The 14,414-nt window shown below is 40.0% G+C and overlaps 1 protein-coding gene across 3 annotated transcripts in view; it reads right to left on the bottom strand.

Moving 5' to 3' along the window:
- Positions 1–14,414, bottom strand: part of asap2 (ArfGAP with SH3 domain, ankyrin repeat and PH domain 2) — a 103,531-nt gene that overhangs the window by 37,314 nt on the left and 51,803 nt on the right. For all 3 annotated transcript variants that reach the window (XM_002935032.5, XM_004914478.4, XM_012963462.3), the window contains exons 4-6: positions 9,455–9,529; positions 7,427–7,476; positions 5,583–5,712 (exon numbers count right to left, since the gene is read on the bottom strand). In XM_002935032.5, the coding sequence (XP_002935078.3) occupies positions 5,583–5,712; positions 7,427–7,476; positions 9,455–9,529 (255 nt within the window). The remainder of the gene's footprint in view (positions 1–5,582; positions 5,713–7,426; positions 7,477–9,454; positions 9,530–14,414) is intronic.

Below are 14,414 nucleotides of genomic sequence, written 5' to 3'. Positions count from 1 at the left end.
ATCACATGAGGGGGGTACATGTTGATCATATGAGGGGGGTGCATGTTGATCATATGAGGGGGGTGCAGGTTGATCATATGAGGGGGGTGCAGGTTGATCACATGAGGGGGGTACATGTTGATCATATGAGGGGGGTGCAGGTTGATCATATGAAGGGTGCATGTTGCCAGTAACTGCTTCCCTTGCCTCCCTCACTTCTTTCAGTGATCAGGAAGAGTCCTTTATTTATTGGGACTGCGCCAATATACAAGTTTCTGTTGCTCGCACACACAGGCTAGGGTTGCCACCTGTCTGGTTTTGACCCGGACAGCCCGGTTTTCGGAAAACCTCCTGCCCGGTTTTCACAATGTGATGTCAGGCCTCGTCCAGAGTTAGCCACTGCAAAAGGTGGCAACCCTAACACAGACACATAACGCAGAGCAATGGTAAACGGTAACATTCCGTATTTCTGTTTAGCAGTGGTGTGGGGGGTCATGCTTCTCGTTTCATTTGCTTAAAGTTAAGCATAGAATCAATGACTAACATTCCTGCACAACAGATGCTGCTGCTAATAGTGAATGACAATACTGACTTGGCCAGGGGTTTATAATTATGTCAGTTTTTGGTTCAGCCCGGGCACTTTCTGCAAGGAGTATTTTGTCCCTATCTCAGAGAGCAGTTTCTTCAGATACAAGTTCAGGTATGGAATCCGTTATTCGGAAACCTGTTTTCCAGAAAGATTGCAAATTGCAGGAAGGCCATATCCCATAGACTCCATTTTAATCAAATTTTTAACATTTTTAAAGATTTCCTTTTTCTCTGCAATAATAAAAACAGTGGTTTGTACTTAATCCCCACTAAGATATAATTATGGTGGCAACACAATCCTGTTGGGTTTAATTTATGTTCAAATGATTTTTTAGTAGACTTAGGGGCAGATTTATCAAAGTACGATTTCAGATTGTTAAAAGAACGATTGGAAAAAATTCGGAGCAACTATAAAAATTTCTGATGTGTGTTAATTGTGCGAAAATTCGTATTGTGGTCGTACGAAAACATTGTGAGAGGATCTGAAAGTAATGAAATTGTCATATCCGAATGATCGTTAACAGCGCAAAAATCTTTCTTTGAACCTTCAATGCATGTTTTTGGAAGCCTTACATAGGAATCAATTGCACTCTGCAGCTCCAACCTGGCCAAAGGAAAGTCACGATACTGAAGCTTGAATGAATTCCGAAACTTTCGCAGTTGTTGCGACAAATACGATTTTGTCACACAAATTGATGCAAAGCACAAAAAAAGTTGCGTAATATAACGAAAATAGTTCTTTGATAAATGTGCCCCTTATCATATGGAGATAAAAAATAACAGAACCCACCTTTTTGGATAACAGATCCAATACCTTTCCTTATCTGAAAACTACATACTAGACATTTTTAAAATCATTTCCTTTTTCTCTGTAACAATAAAACAGCACCCTTTACTTGAGTGTTACTTGGCTGCATAAATCCATATTGGTGACAAAACTACCATATTGGGTTTATTTAATGTTTATATATATATTTTTTTTTTTTCAGATTTGAGGTATGGAGATGTGAATTACTGAGAGATCTGTTTTCCGGAAAACCCCAGGTGCCAAGCATTACAGATAATAGATCCCCCACCAGTACTCTAAAAACATACCGGCAGGTTCATTGGCACCTGATAAAAAGGAGCAATGTAAGGGACTGATGTGAATGATAAAATTTCACTGTGAAAATCAAGTGATATATAATTAACATACATAGATAATAAATAAGAGCATGTACCAAAGCCAATAAACCAGAAATGATAATGGACAACATACAGTAACAAAGTCAGTTTGCCCTACTCCATTAACCCCTAGGAACCAATCAAAATGTGAAAATTTTTTATTACTTTTGAGGAATTGCTAGTGTTTCCATAGAAAGCAGAATAAATGGTTTTGTGGTTGTACAGAGTTTAAATTCCATGTTATGGTTTGTATGTGGGAGGGTTCTAGATCTGCTGGATTAGGAGTTAATAACATGGAAGCATAGGCTTTTGGTTTTCCATTGTTCTGGGGATTTCCTGGTGGTGAACAAAAATTACAAGATGAAAGTCAACCGTTTGGGTTTCACTGTATAAGCAAAGACGATTCAGTCACTGCAGTGTGACCTTCCTCAAGGACCTGTGTATCCACACATGAAAAGTTATTTTTTTTAAAGCTATTTCCATTTCCTCCCTAATAGTAAAACAGTACCTTGTACTTGATTGTAACTAAAGGTGGCCATATACGTAAAGATCCGCTCGCCTGGCGAGGTCATCAAGCGAGCGGATTTTCTCCCGAAATCCCCACCTACGGGTGGGCAATATCTGGGGAATTTAGGTTAATTGGGTTGTTTGGAGCCGAACGATCGAATTATGGAATAGGTGCAGTTGGTTCGGGGACCACATCAACAGCCGATGCGGTCCCTGATCTGACTGAATTTCTTAACCTGCCCGATCGCTATCAGCCCAATTTCAGGCCAGATATCGGTCGGGCAGGCCAGTCGTCATTTCCCCTACATGGGCCGATAAGCTGCCAAATCGGTCCAAGGGATGCATGAATCCATATGGGTGGCAAAACAATCCTATTGGTTTTATTTAATGTTTTATGGAATGGTGATCCAAGTAGCAAAAAAAAAAATCCTTATCTGGAAAACCGAGGTCACAAGCATAACATCTCCTGTACCTGCACAATAAGCCTAATGGCCAACGGGGAGATTAGTCGCACATGGTTAGAACTCTGCTAATATCTCTGAAATGACTTTTCACTGACAATAAAGCGAAACACCAGTGGAAAGGCATATGCGTTGCTTCGTTTTCCAAAGTCACACAAAGTTTCCTCCTGCAGCCCTAGCGATGCAAATGTATGGGCTGCAGAGAAAACTGAATATTCTGCGTTTGAATCCCAGTAAATTCTGTTTGCCAGGCTGGCAGACACTGGGTGGGACTGGTGTAATAGGAAGGAACACACATATTGTGGGTCTGTGACAACACTTAGTTACCGCTCATATATAATTCATAGGCTGCTCTAAAGCAGCTTTGTGCCACCTCTGGCCTAAGGGAGTGCAGAGAGCACAAGGACACGGCAGTTTCTTGCATGTGAGATAACAAATACAAAGTAAATTGCACAAACAGATGAGCTTCAACGCAAGCCCTTTGAATCAGTTGCATTTTAAGCATCATTCTATGCGGCATGCACAATTTATTAGCATTTGATACATTTTTAAATGAATGTTGGGGTTGTGAAATGCACAAAATGCATCAGATTACCATTTTGACAAGTGTACTGTGATGCAGTCATATGTGCTTATACTTGCATTTAACCATATGTAAATGATGTGTTGATCTTTAGCACTTTATCGCCTGTAACCCTTCAGTTTAATGATTCCCTGTTGCAAGTGCAAACCTAGGGCAGTTCAAATAAAAGCAATAAATAAATCAAGGGTTACACTGCTAAGCTAAGGTCAGAGTACTGAAACCTGATAAAGGCAGTGCTTTCATTCATTTCATTATTCTTTCCATACTCGTGGATGTCCAAATCAAACAATATCCATCAATTTACTCCACTGGCAAATTGGATGGATAAACCCCAAGTAAAGGTGGCCATACACGCACCGATATTATCGTACGAAACCTCGTTTCGTACGATAATCGGTGCGTGTATGGCATGTCGGCGAGTCGACCGATATCGCAGGAAGCTGCTGATATCGGACGACTCGCCGATCGGACCAGTTTGAAAATTTTGATCGGGCGCCATAGAAGGCGCCTGACCAAAATTCTCCCTTCAGAGCTGAATCGGCAGAAGGAGGTAGAAATCCTATTGTTTCTACCTCCTTACCTGCCGATTCAGCCCTGAATGGTGTGTGGCGGATCTTACGATGTTTTGTGCGACCGATGGTCGTACGAAACATCGTCAGATCGCCACGTGTATGGCCACCTTAAGTCAGCCTATGGCAGTTTATGACTGTGATCATTTACTTATATGTGCACATTATAAAACACAAGATCTGTGAGCCACATTCGTCCACATGGTGCTGAGTAATCTCACAAGTTATAATTTGAAGTGTTCATGGGTCTCAATTGTGCCCCATGAATCACTGAAACTTCTGTATTTAAAGAAATTACATATTAATAACATGCATACCCCTGATGTCTCCATCACTATACAAAGACAGGAGGCTGTAGTCATAGTTCTTTCATCCAGCAGCAATCAGCAGATATAATTTACTGGTTGCCTGTTTAAAAGCAAACATCAGATTGGTTGCTATGAGTTACTGCACCTGGGCAAAGCTAGTGCCTTTTATTACTTATTCAGTAAGTTACTTGTGGCTTGTGTCTGCTTTAAAGGAGAAAAAAGGGAAAAAACTGAGTAAGCTTTATCAGAAAGGTCTATGTAAATACAGCCATAAGCACTCACAGAAAAGCTCTATCAAAAGAAACACAGGATTTCTTGTCTCCTTATTTGTAAACATGTTCTTGGTTATCTGGCTTCCTCTCTCAGAAAAATCCTTCATTCCCAGGGCCAGAGTCTGCGCAGCATTCTCCTCTCTCCCTTCTCCTGCTCCCCCCTCCCATCAGAATGTGTGATCTATGCTACAAACTGCTAGAGCTGCAGCAGGAAGCTATGGAGATCAAGCTAAAATGGCAGCTGCTATCTTATACAAATGGATGGAGCTTCTAAGGCTGTTTACTCAGGAATGGTAATGCTTTCTGCAACATAAATATAGTGTTCTAGGTGGCACTAATGTGGTGAATCTATTGGCAGTAAAATGCCAAAATGACTTTCCTTCTCTTTTAAAAATAGAACAAGTCACATCGGAGTTTCATGACCTGCCAACCAGATAAGCTTTGACTCTCAGACAGGATGTTAAGTGGCCAAAGTAGAAGCTGCCAACCCTGCTGTGCAGCTCTGCATTTGGTGCACAGGTAAAGGGACCCCTTGGACGAGTCGGGTTTATGCAGCTTTGGAGGGGGCAGGGGATGGCCTGTGCAGGAGCCTCTGATGTTGACAATTGAGTTCTTCATTGGAACCATATCCAGCTACAGGTAAAAATGTTCCTTCATATGTGATGCAAGCTTTTGTTTTAAAATCACACACCATGAAGGTTTCAGATTCAGTTCAGCCAAGAACTTGGATTCAGTGAAATCTGAATCCTACAAAAACTGCTTTGATCAGCAGAACTGCAAACAGAATCCTGGATTTAGTGCATCTCTGTTTACAAACAGTCTATTTACTATAGGTGGTAACTAAAACATTATGACATAGTGGGCTATGCTGCCCAGATACTGAGCTGCCATCTTGCTGTTGAGGGTTTTCCATAGACTTATGGAAGCTCCAGTGGCCCAACTTGTGTCGTAGAATTATTGCTTAGCTTTACTAACTGCAAGTAAGATGTCCCTTCCAGTGAACAGGATAATCCCAAAACAACATCTGAACATAAGCAAATGAGTTTAAGAATGGGCAGTTTCATAGACACACGGGTTGTGCCTAACATAACTGCTTTCTCCTGTATCCTTGATTCTGCACATACAGTTCATGTTTTAACCACCGCTCTTACCTCACACATTTGGAGCTGGAAAACCCGTCTTTCTTTCTCCATTTCCTCAGCAATTTCAGCCCCACTGATCTCAGTGCGAATCATACCATGCATCTTGGCGTGCTCCTTCTTCTCCTTTTCAATTTTGGTCCTACATCACGCAAATACATAAATAAATAAAATAAAAACATGATAGTATAGGATACAGTTTTTATTAATTCTATTTACATGTTGACCCACAAATCTGAAAGAAAATCAGCTTTCAATATTCATAGGCCACATGCCATAAAAGCGCAGAGCGGTCATAGACAGGCTAAAGAAATATTATTTGGGACAAACGTAAATTTCTAGGAATGTAGTGTGTGTATCTTCTATATTGGACTATTTTAAATTAAAGTTTATAAGGAAGAAATTAAGGCAGCACCCAAAGCACATGATGAGTTTTGCTCTGACCCTTATGTAACAAAGAGCCATTATAACCCATAAGCAATAATCCCTAAGCCATCTGTAGTATATAAAGTTGCTTACTGGCCAAGTTGTAGCCATGTAGGTCCAATTTATATGTTTTCAGTCACAAGCTAAGTGTTTGGATTGTGTTTTATTTGTTTGTTCACGTATCACTGATCTGCTCATTCAAGCTAATGGGCCACTTTCTGATCTGCTGTTACCCCCCCCCAACACCCCTAGATACATAGGTAAATAAACTGTCTAAACTGTGTGGCAAGTTGCCCACAGTCTAATCATATCTGTGTATGAGGCCACTTTCAGGGGAAGAGCTTCATATAGGTGTGATTTCTTCTTTACAATGTCATACAAGTGCAGTTTTGAGCGCAAGCTGGATGCAACTGCACATTTGCTTTGTCGCTAATGTGCAGTTGCTAAGGGAACCCTGGAGATACCCACTGGGCAGGAGGTGAATTCAGGGTTCCCCAGCATCAATAGGCAAACAATGCCCAATTTGGAACTAAAGGCAGGAAGGGCTTAGCAACTGAAGGGAAGTGTGGAGAGTGCATTTTAATGCAACTACCTTTAATGAAAGTGGTTTTAGGCGCAACTTACTGTGGAGAAAAGTGCAAGCTGCCTGCTGTGCTTGCAGATGTAATTTAGCCCTATAATCTTTCCTAAGAACATATGGAGAGAATTGCGAAATGGGCTTCTGCAGTGGTTCCTGCTTTGATCTACTAAGAGGTTACCATGAACGCAGTACTGTTAAATCTCCTGAGAGATTAATGAACTCTAAAAGAGTGCTTAGATTGTGCCCATGCCTGCCTGCAAGATTGTGCCTGTGGAACTGCTGTTCTACAGCTGAACTTTAATGCCGAGAGTCTCCAGCTGACTCCAAAATGAATTAAGTTTTTTGCCTTATGAACAGTCAGGTTTTTGTCCAACTGCTGAAATATTAATATTAGCCATAATTACAGTATTAGCTAGTGTAAATCTTTGAAATGCTTTTACAGCCCAATGGTATACACTGCTGCCTTGCAGCTTTGGAATCCTAGGCTTATTTCCAGGTACACCTACATATCTATAGTAATATATATATATATACTTTAGAAAAAGATGCCGCACTCACAGGACTTAGTGCAAAATAAAAAGTTCATTTATTAATTCAAACGTTACACTAACGTTTCGGCTGTCTCCACAGCCTTTTTAAAAAAAAAAAAGGCTGTGGAGACAGCCGAAAGGTTAGTGTAACGTTTGAATTAATAAATGAACTTTTGATTTTGCACTAAGTCCTGTGAGTGCGGCATCTTTTTCTAAAGCATCTTGTTCTGAGTTTTGATTCTGCACCCAGGCATCCTTTGCTCAACTTTGACGTGAGTGCCGGCTTTGGTAAATATATATATATACATATTGAAACTTACACTTTAGTTTCATAGTCTTTCCAGGCTTTTTCGAATGGCTTTTTCAATTCCTAATTAAAATAAAAAAACAAATTAGCAAACATTTCATGATTGTGTATAATAAAATATGCAACTATAGTTTATATAAACACTGTAAGCTGCTGTGTAGCCATGGGGTTAACTATTCAATTTGAAACAGGGCTCAATGGCACAGGTTTCATAGGCAATAACAGATAAGCTCTATAAAACACCAAGAGGCTGAGGGTTTCCTCCGCTGCTCTCAGCCTGCTTCACATTTTTGGGTTGATACCCACTCAGCTACACATAATCGAGGTGTAAGCTGTACTTGTCAGTGCAGTTTAACTGAGGTGTGTAAGGGAGTAGATCCGCTTCTCTCAGCCTGCAAAAAATAACAATGCAGGCTGCAAGCAGCGGAGGAAACACTCCATGTGCCCTCATCCTCATATTCTGCAAGCTTATCGGTTATCTGCTATGTAACCTGTGCCTTTTCTCGAGCTTGATTGGCTGCCCCATGCCTACACGACAGCTTATTTATATAAAATATAGTAGTGTTCCTGAAGCAAACACACCAGTTTTACCAGTGCAGGGCAACAGAGAATTATATCTGAATTACTTTTATACACTTTAATTTTTTTTGTGTTACTGTTCCTTTAATGTACCAGTGGAACCTGTATAAAGATGCCATTGGTGGGCCCTGGCAGGAGTTCCCCACAAATAAATTTGTGCCAGTACTAACTTCAGCCTGTTTAATTTAAAGAGACAGCATACTAACAGTTCAACATGCGTTCAATGAATAGGGTGTTTAACAAACTTTTTGCCCTTTTTTTCTTTTTCAAGAGTTTATGGAGAGACTTCAACATATCAGTACATAATACAAATATGAGAATAATTAACATCAATCACTGGCAAATACTCAAAGTATATATCCATAACAGAGCTAAAGCTTATTATTTTATGAGATATAACTTAGTTATCAATAAGCTTTATAACTAGAGGGAAAGGAAGAAGTAAGAAGGAGGGGAGAGGTTAACCTAATAGTGTAAAGGGGAGAGGAGGAAGAGAAATGGTCATGCCTGGAGAGAGGATAGAGAGTTGGCCTTCCAAGGTTTCCCCCAATAAGTCAGATATTTAGGTTTCATACCCGAGGGAAAAGTGAAATAATATAGGGTATATATTGTTCTGTGCCTTGCATGCAGTAGCATGTCATGAAACAGTTACCCAGCCATACGTCAGTGAGGCAGCAAATAAGCAGCTATCTGTTAGGATTTCCTGTACATTTCTGTAACCCTATAGAGCACATTTAAATACACTTTAAGTTCACTAAAAAAATAGTACATAAACCATGGTGGTGCAATGCTGCCCTGCATAGATGGGGTCCTCAGTTCGATTTCGTCGAAAGCACTGCAAGGGGTTTATAAGTCATTTCTGTGTCTGTCCAAAAACATACAGGCAGGTTAAAGGAGCAGTATACCCCCTTGTACCACAAATAGGGATTGTTTTTTTTTTTATTTCTTGAGCTAAAATAAAGCAGCACCATGTTTGGTTCTTGCAAGATAGATAATAAGATTCCCAGAGCACAGAGAACCCCCCTGAATAATGGGCTTCTGCTTATCTGAAAGCCAAAACAAATGGAACACAAATGGTAAAGGGATGGGTTTGTTTATAAAGAGCTCAGTATCTCTAGTCAAACTAACTCAGCTTAATAATCAAGATTATGAAAGTATGAAAGCAAAATACGTTGTTCTTTTACTGATTTATGATTTTTAAAAAGTCCTAAATATTATTTTTATATAAAATAATTGACAGAATGTATTTTTAGTGCAAGCTTGTTATTTTGCTTATATTGAAAAAGAAGGTGTGTATAGGTGTATATGATACCTTTAATTAGCTCCTAGTGAAACTGACTATATGAGCTTTAATAGGGACCTTAGATTGCAAGCTCCACTGGGGAAGGGACTGATAGAAATAATGCAAAATTTCGATGTTATCGCAATATGAAATTAAAAGGTTAATAACCAAGCTACATACCCCTTTTACCCCTTTAAGATCTCCCTTCAGTAAGCTGTCCAGTGGAAATGTGATAATGTTATTCATGTTCTGTACCTGGGGGAGAAACCACAGAGAATATTTTTGAACAAGCCAGTTACAAACCAAAGTGGAAATAAATAACAATATTCATACATTTTGCATTATTCACATGCATTATCAAAAGTCAAATCATTATTCAACTAACTGCAAACAAGTCCATGTATATGTTTCAGTGCTATAAACCATATCCTAAAAATCTATAAAACATCAAATGCAAATCTGTAGAAGTGGACAAATTTCACTTCCCCTTTAAAACCCCAATACACATAAATGACAGGTCATATTTTACTTAAATTTTCCCTTTGTATTTGTTTGCCTAAAATATTGAGAAGTGATTGAATAGATATTTTCCACACACAGAGATCACAGCACCCATTCCCTTAGGCAGCAACACCCCAGAGGAGGTCATGGTGATCAAAACACCCCATTCTATCATTTTCTCAATGCCTGGAACAACAGATAACATAACACTATGGGCAGCATAGATAATTCCCTGTACGAAGCACAATTCAGCAGAAGTGCATTAGTGAACCTTTACCCTTCCTGTAAATATTACATGATACATTTATTTGTCTAGCAACCTTCTCATGATGCAGAATCTATGCCACTGGCAGTAAATTTACAAAGGGTTAGTGATGCAGATTTTATATTTCTGGATCCCATTTATACGAATGGGATAATCGCAGGCTGCTGGTCAGATAGCGGCTGCCAAAATGTAAGTCTATGCCCAAACCAACAAAAGGAGGGCAAGCCAAAATGTAAATTAGGCTAAAAAGTAAGAGCAAATGTATATTTATTGTCTAGGCTGTCCCTACACTTGGGGAGTGACTTGTATGACCATCTTTCAGCTTGTTATGAGCTAAGGAGACCTGACCAAATATTTAAACACACAGGGGGGCCTGACAACCTCTGCTTTAACCACTGATTTAGCTTTTAAGCTATAGGAGAATGTGGCAGTGCTCATGAATTGGCACTGCCAATTCCCAATGGAATCCCCCTACGACTATAAAGTGCAAAGGAATGATAAATACTTTGCCCAGCAGGCATGACCAGAGCGATCTAATGAGTGCCCCAGCAGTCCAAGCCCCTTAAGTGCATTTGGCTAGCGCAAACTCACTTGTCATAACTGGCGGCAGAGCAGGCCCAAACACAGAGAAGCCTGTAGCTAATTAGTGCCTAGGAACATTGCTTGGCTGTGGCATATCATTAGCGTGGCCAATGCACAGGCAGATATGGTATTTATGTCCAGAGGGTTTGCCTCTACCCACCTGAGTGTTCCCTGGGCTTGTTTATGAATCTGTATTATTTACTAGCAAGGTTGGGCATAACTGAGCATTCCAATTCCCAAAAGAACACCTGTTTCATTCTGATCCCAATCTGAACCTCACTCAAATCATTTCAGTGCATGGAGGGAGGGAAAATAATTGAACACTGAAGAGTGAGCACCAGCTGTTATTCCTCTTCCCTCTGTTTGTCTGCATGTGAACAAGTAGGACTAGTTAGAACCCACCTGTAGCCTAGGGTCTGGCACCCCGCCCCTCCAACTCAGCATACCAAACAGCCTTCCGTCAGCCTCCATACCCCATGAATAGACCTCCCATATAGTTAGATAATAAATAATACTACATCATTATTTTTACATTACATATTCCTGATTTCTAGCTCCCAGGCGGCATGGGGTCTGATATAAACAAATACATTACATAAGACAAAAATACTTAAAAATAAATCAGTGGTGCAACAATAAAAATAAGGGTCTTCAGCGCAGTTCTCTGCATCATCAGCATTTCAACATACTTGTTCCCTGTAAGATCTACAAGCAGGAGAATATACATTCAGCATTAAAAGCAATAACGCAGCCAATTTCCTGCTTATTCCATACGGATGATCTGTTATGTAAACACAGAAGCCATATTTCACTGTCAGACTAATGTAGCAGTCAGCACATTTCCCCGAAGCATATGGATAAGAACTATGGAATCTGCTGCTTGTTGTCCTTCCGCCATTATTATTAGTGATAATGATTAGCTTAGGAACCAGCAGGGAGTCCCTACAGCCATACATGCACCCAGTGCTTGAAAAAAAAGAGAGAAAAAAGAGAGAGTCCCCTTTTTTTTTTTTTTAACAAACATTTGTAAATGTGCCCTCCTGTCTATACCCCACTGTCCTTCATTGAAACCATATGGTTGCATCAGAGCCCATCAGAAAGAGATATGCCAGTGCACGTGCCCTTCTCTCTTTCTGTACATACATACACATACATACATACATACATGTGCATAGGAAGCCTGATAAACCATGCCTGGGATTTTAATGGTTACATTTTCAACAACAAACACCTCACAATAGGTGCATATATTGGCTTGAAATAAATTCAAATACGTGCACATTTTATCTATCAATTGTTACTTGTATATATTATAGCTGTTGGAGAGGGAGAAGGTTAAAAGATTGCAGTGAGTTTCCCTTTTATGGTTTATTACCCTTTCCAAACCGTTCTACAAGAAATCCCAATGGACAACATCTACCTGTAAGCTAGGAGAACCACCTGTTTATCCTAGCAACAGCATCCACCTGCAAGCTTGGGTTCTCCTAGCAACACCATCCACCCTCTAGCTATCATTATCTTAGCAATAACATCCACCTACAGGCTATGATTCTCCTACCAACAGCATCCACCTGCAAGCTATGGATCTCCAACCAACAGCATCCACCTGAGAGCTATGGTTCTCCTACCAACAGCATCCACCTGCAAGCTATGGATCTCCTACCAACAGCATCCACCTGCAAGCTATGGATCTCCCACCAACAGCATCCATCTGAGAGCTATGGTTGTCCAAGTAACAGCATCCACCTTGAGCAAAGTCATGTCCACTGTGTGCAGACTCCGTCTGCAGCATTCATAACATTCAGAAATAAACATAAGGGGTAGTGATTTAAATGGTACACAAAAAAAAATCTAAAATTCACTTTCATCTTCTAAATTAAAGTGAATATATGATCTGATTAAATTTAGGCTAACAGAATTTCTACTATTAAAGATTACATCTGTAATGAAGCTTTCCATAAATCCTTTCTGGTCCGTGTCACAAATGAGCAGTGGGAGTGTCCTGACGTCCAACCCCAGAAATTCAGTAGGAAGTGTGTAAAACAGAATTACCAGGTAGTGATACCAAGGGTTTTGCAAACATTTTTTTAAAAAAAAGTAGTAGAAAAGACAATGTTTACAGGTATGGTTCTTCTATTTTTAGAGATGCATAAGTAGAGCTGGGCGGTATGACCAAAAATTTATATCACGGTATTTTTCAAAATTATATCTGTGTCACGGTATTTGATGGTATTTTTTTTTCCATGCATGATTAGGTGTTAACCCCATTTCCTAATAAATTAGAGAATAATTACTGCAGTATTGAAATCAGAGTCAGGCAAGCGAAGGATCGGCAACAGAAAGTCGTAAGGTAAATCAGGCAGGCTTAGTTTCCCAGGCAAGGCCGCAGACAACATAGCACAGGAGGAGGCGTTTGATAGCTTTAAATACCCCCCACGCATGCGCAGAACCGGCGCCGTCAGCGCGTCACGGACGTGCACACTTTGACATGTATGTGCGCTTTGACGCAGGTCCCGCGGACAACGGGACGCGTGCACGCAAGGAGGCGCGCGAGACCGGGTCGCGCGGGTGAGTACCCTGACACCCCGGTATTGCGGTATCTGAAAAATTAATATAGTTTGAAAAATAACACCGGTATTCGGTATTAAACGGTATATCGCCCGGCCCTATGCATAAGGCAATGGCAACCACCTGTTCTCTACACTACATGTCCCTTTAATGCCGGGTTACACGTGCCATTTATATAAGCACTGCAGCAAAGCAGTAACCAGTAACAACCAACAATAAACTTTGATTAACATTCTACAAGCCAGACAGTAAAAAAAAAAAAATTGCTGGTTGGTTACATTGAGCTTCGGCACTGGTAGTACCTTTATTAGTATATGAGCCCCGCTAGGCATATCTGGCATTGGAGGCCCAGCACTTTTGCTAAGAATTCTGGGGAAATGTAAAGCCAAACCAGAAGAATGTGATCGTGACACACCTAGAGCAAGAATTAATGTTAGCTCAACTTATCTTCCTTTCAAATCAAAACAGCAGTGGCATTCAGTTCCAATCTGCACCGCATGGAAATCTGATCGACTACAAACACATCTAGCAGGAACGTAATGGGGAAGTGTCATTCTGCAGCTGAAGTGTGAAATCTCAGCCAGTGTTTGCACTTTCTATTTCTCATTTCACAATACCACAACAATAATTTCTTGCTGCAGCAAACATACTTTTTATATAAGTGCTACATACATATTAGTGAAAATACAGAGCAAATCTTAAACCTCAAGTTTAATGCATTCTGCTGTGGTTTAGTTAATGTATGATTACTGCAAGCAACAAGACCTTTAAATGCGGAAGTGTATTTAAAAATATACATTGCCTTTTTCTTTTAATAACCTGGCGGCACTATCCATATATACAGTTATGGGATATTTGGAAATCCATTATCCAGAAAGCTCCGAATTACAGGATGGTCATCTCCCATAGAATCATTTGAAGCAAATAATTCTAATTTTTAAAAATGATTTCATTTTTCATAATAAAACAGTACTTTGTACTCCCAACTTAAATATAATTAAATCCTTTCAGGAGGCAGAACTAGCCTGTTGGGTTTATTTAACATACACACACATACATATATACAAACATACATACACACACATACGTGTGTGTGTGTATATATATATATATATATATATCCAAAATTTGCAGTTCAATCAAAACTAATTGGGTGCACATAGGTGAGTGGTTTGTATTATATACTATACACATTCCCCCAGGACTCCGTTATGTAGCTTTAAG

Source organism: Xenopus tropicalis, chromosome 5 (genome assembly GCF_000004195.4).
Source record: "Xenopus tropicalis strain Nigerian chromosome 5, UCB_Xtro_10.0, whole genome shotgun sequence".
In the NCBI taxonomy this organism is placed as follows: Eukaryota; Metazoa; Chordata; class Amphibia; order Anura; family Pipidae; genus Xenopus; species Xenopus tropicalis.
This window is presented reverse-complemented; position numbering and strand designations above follow the sequence as displayed.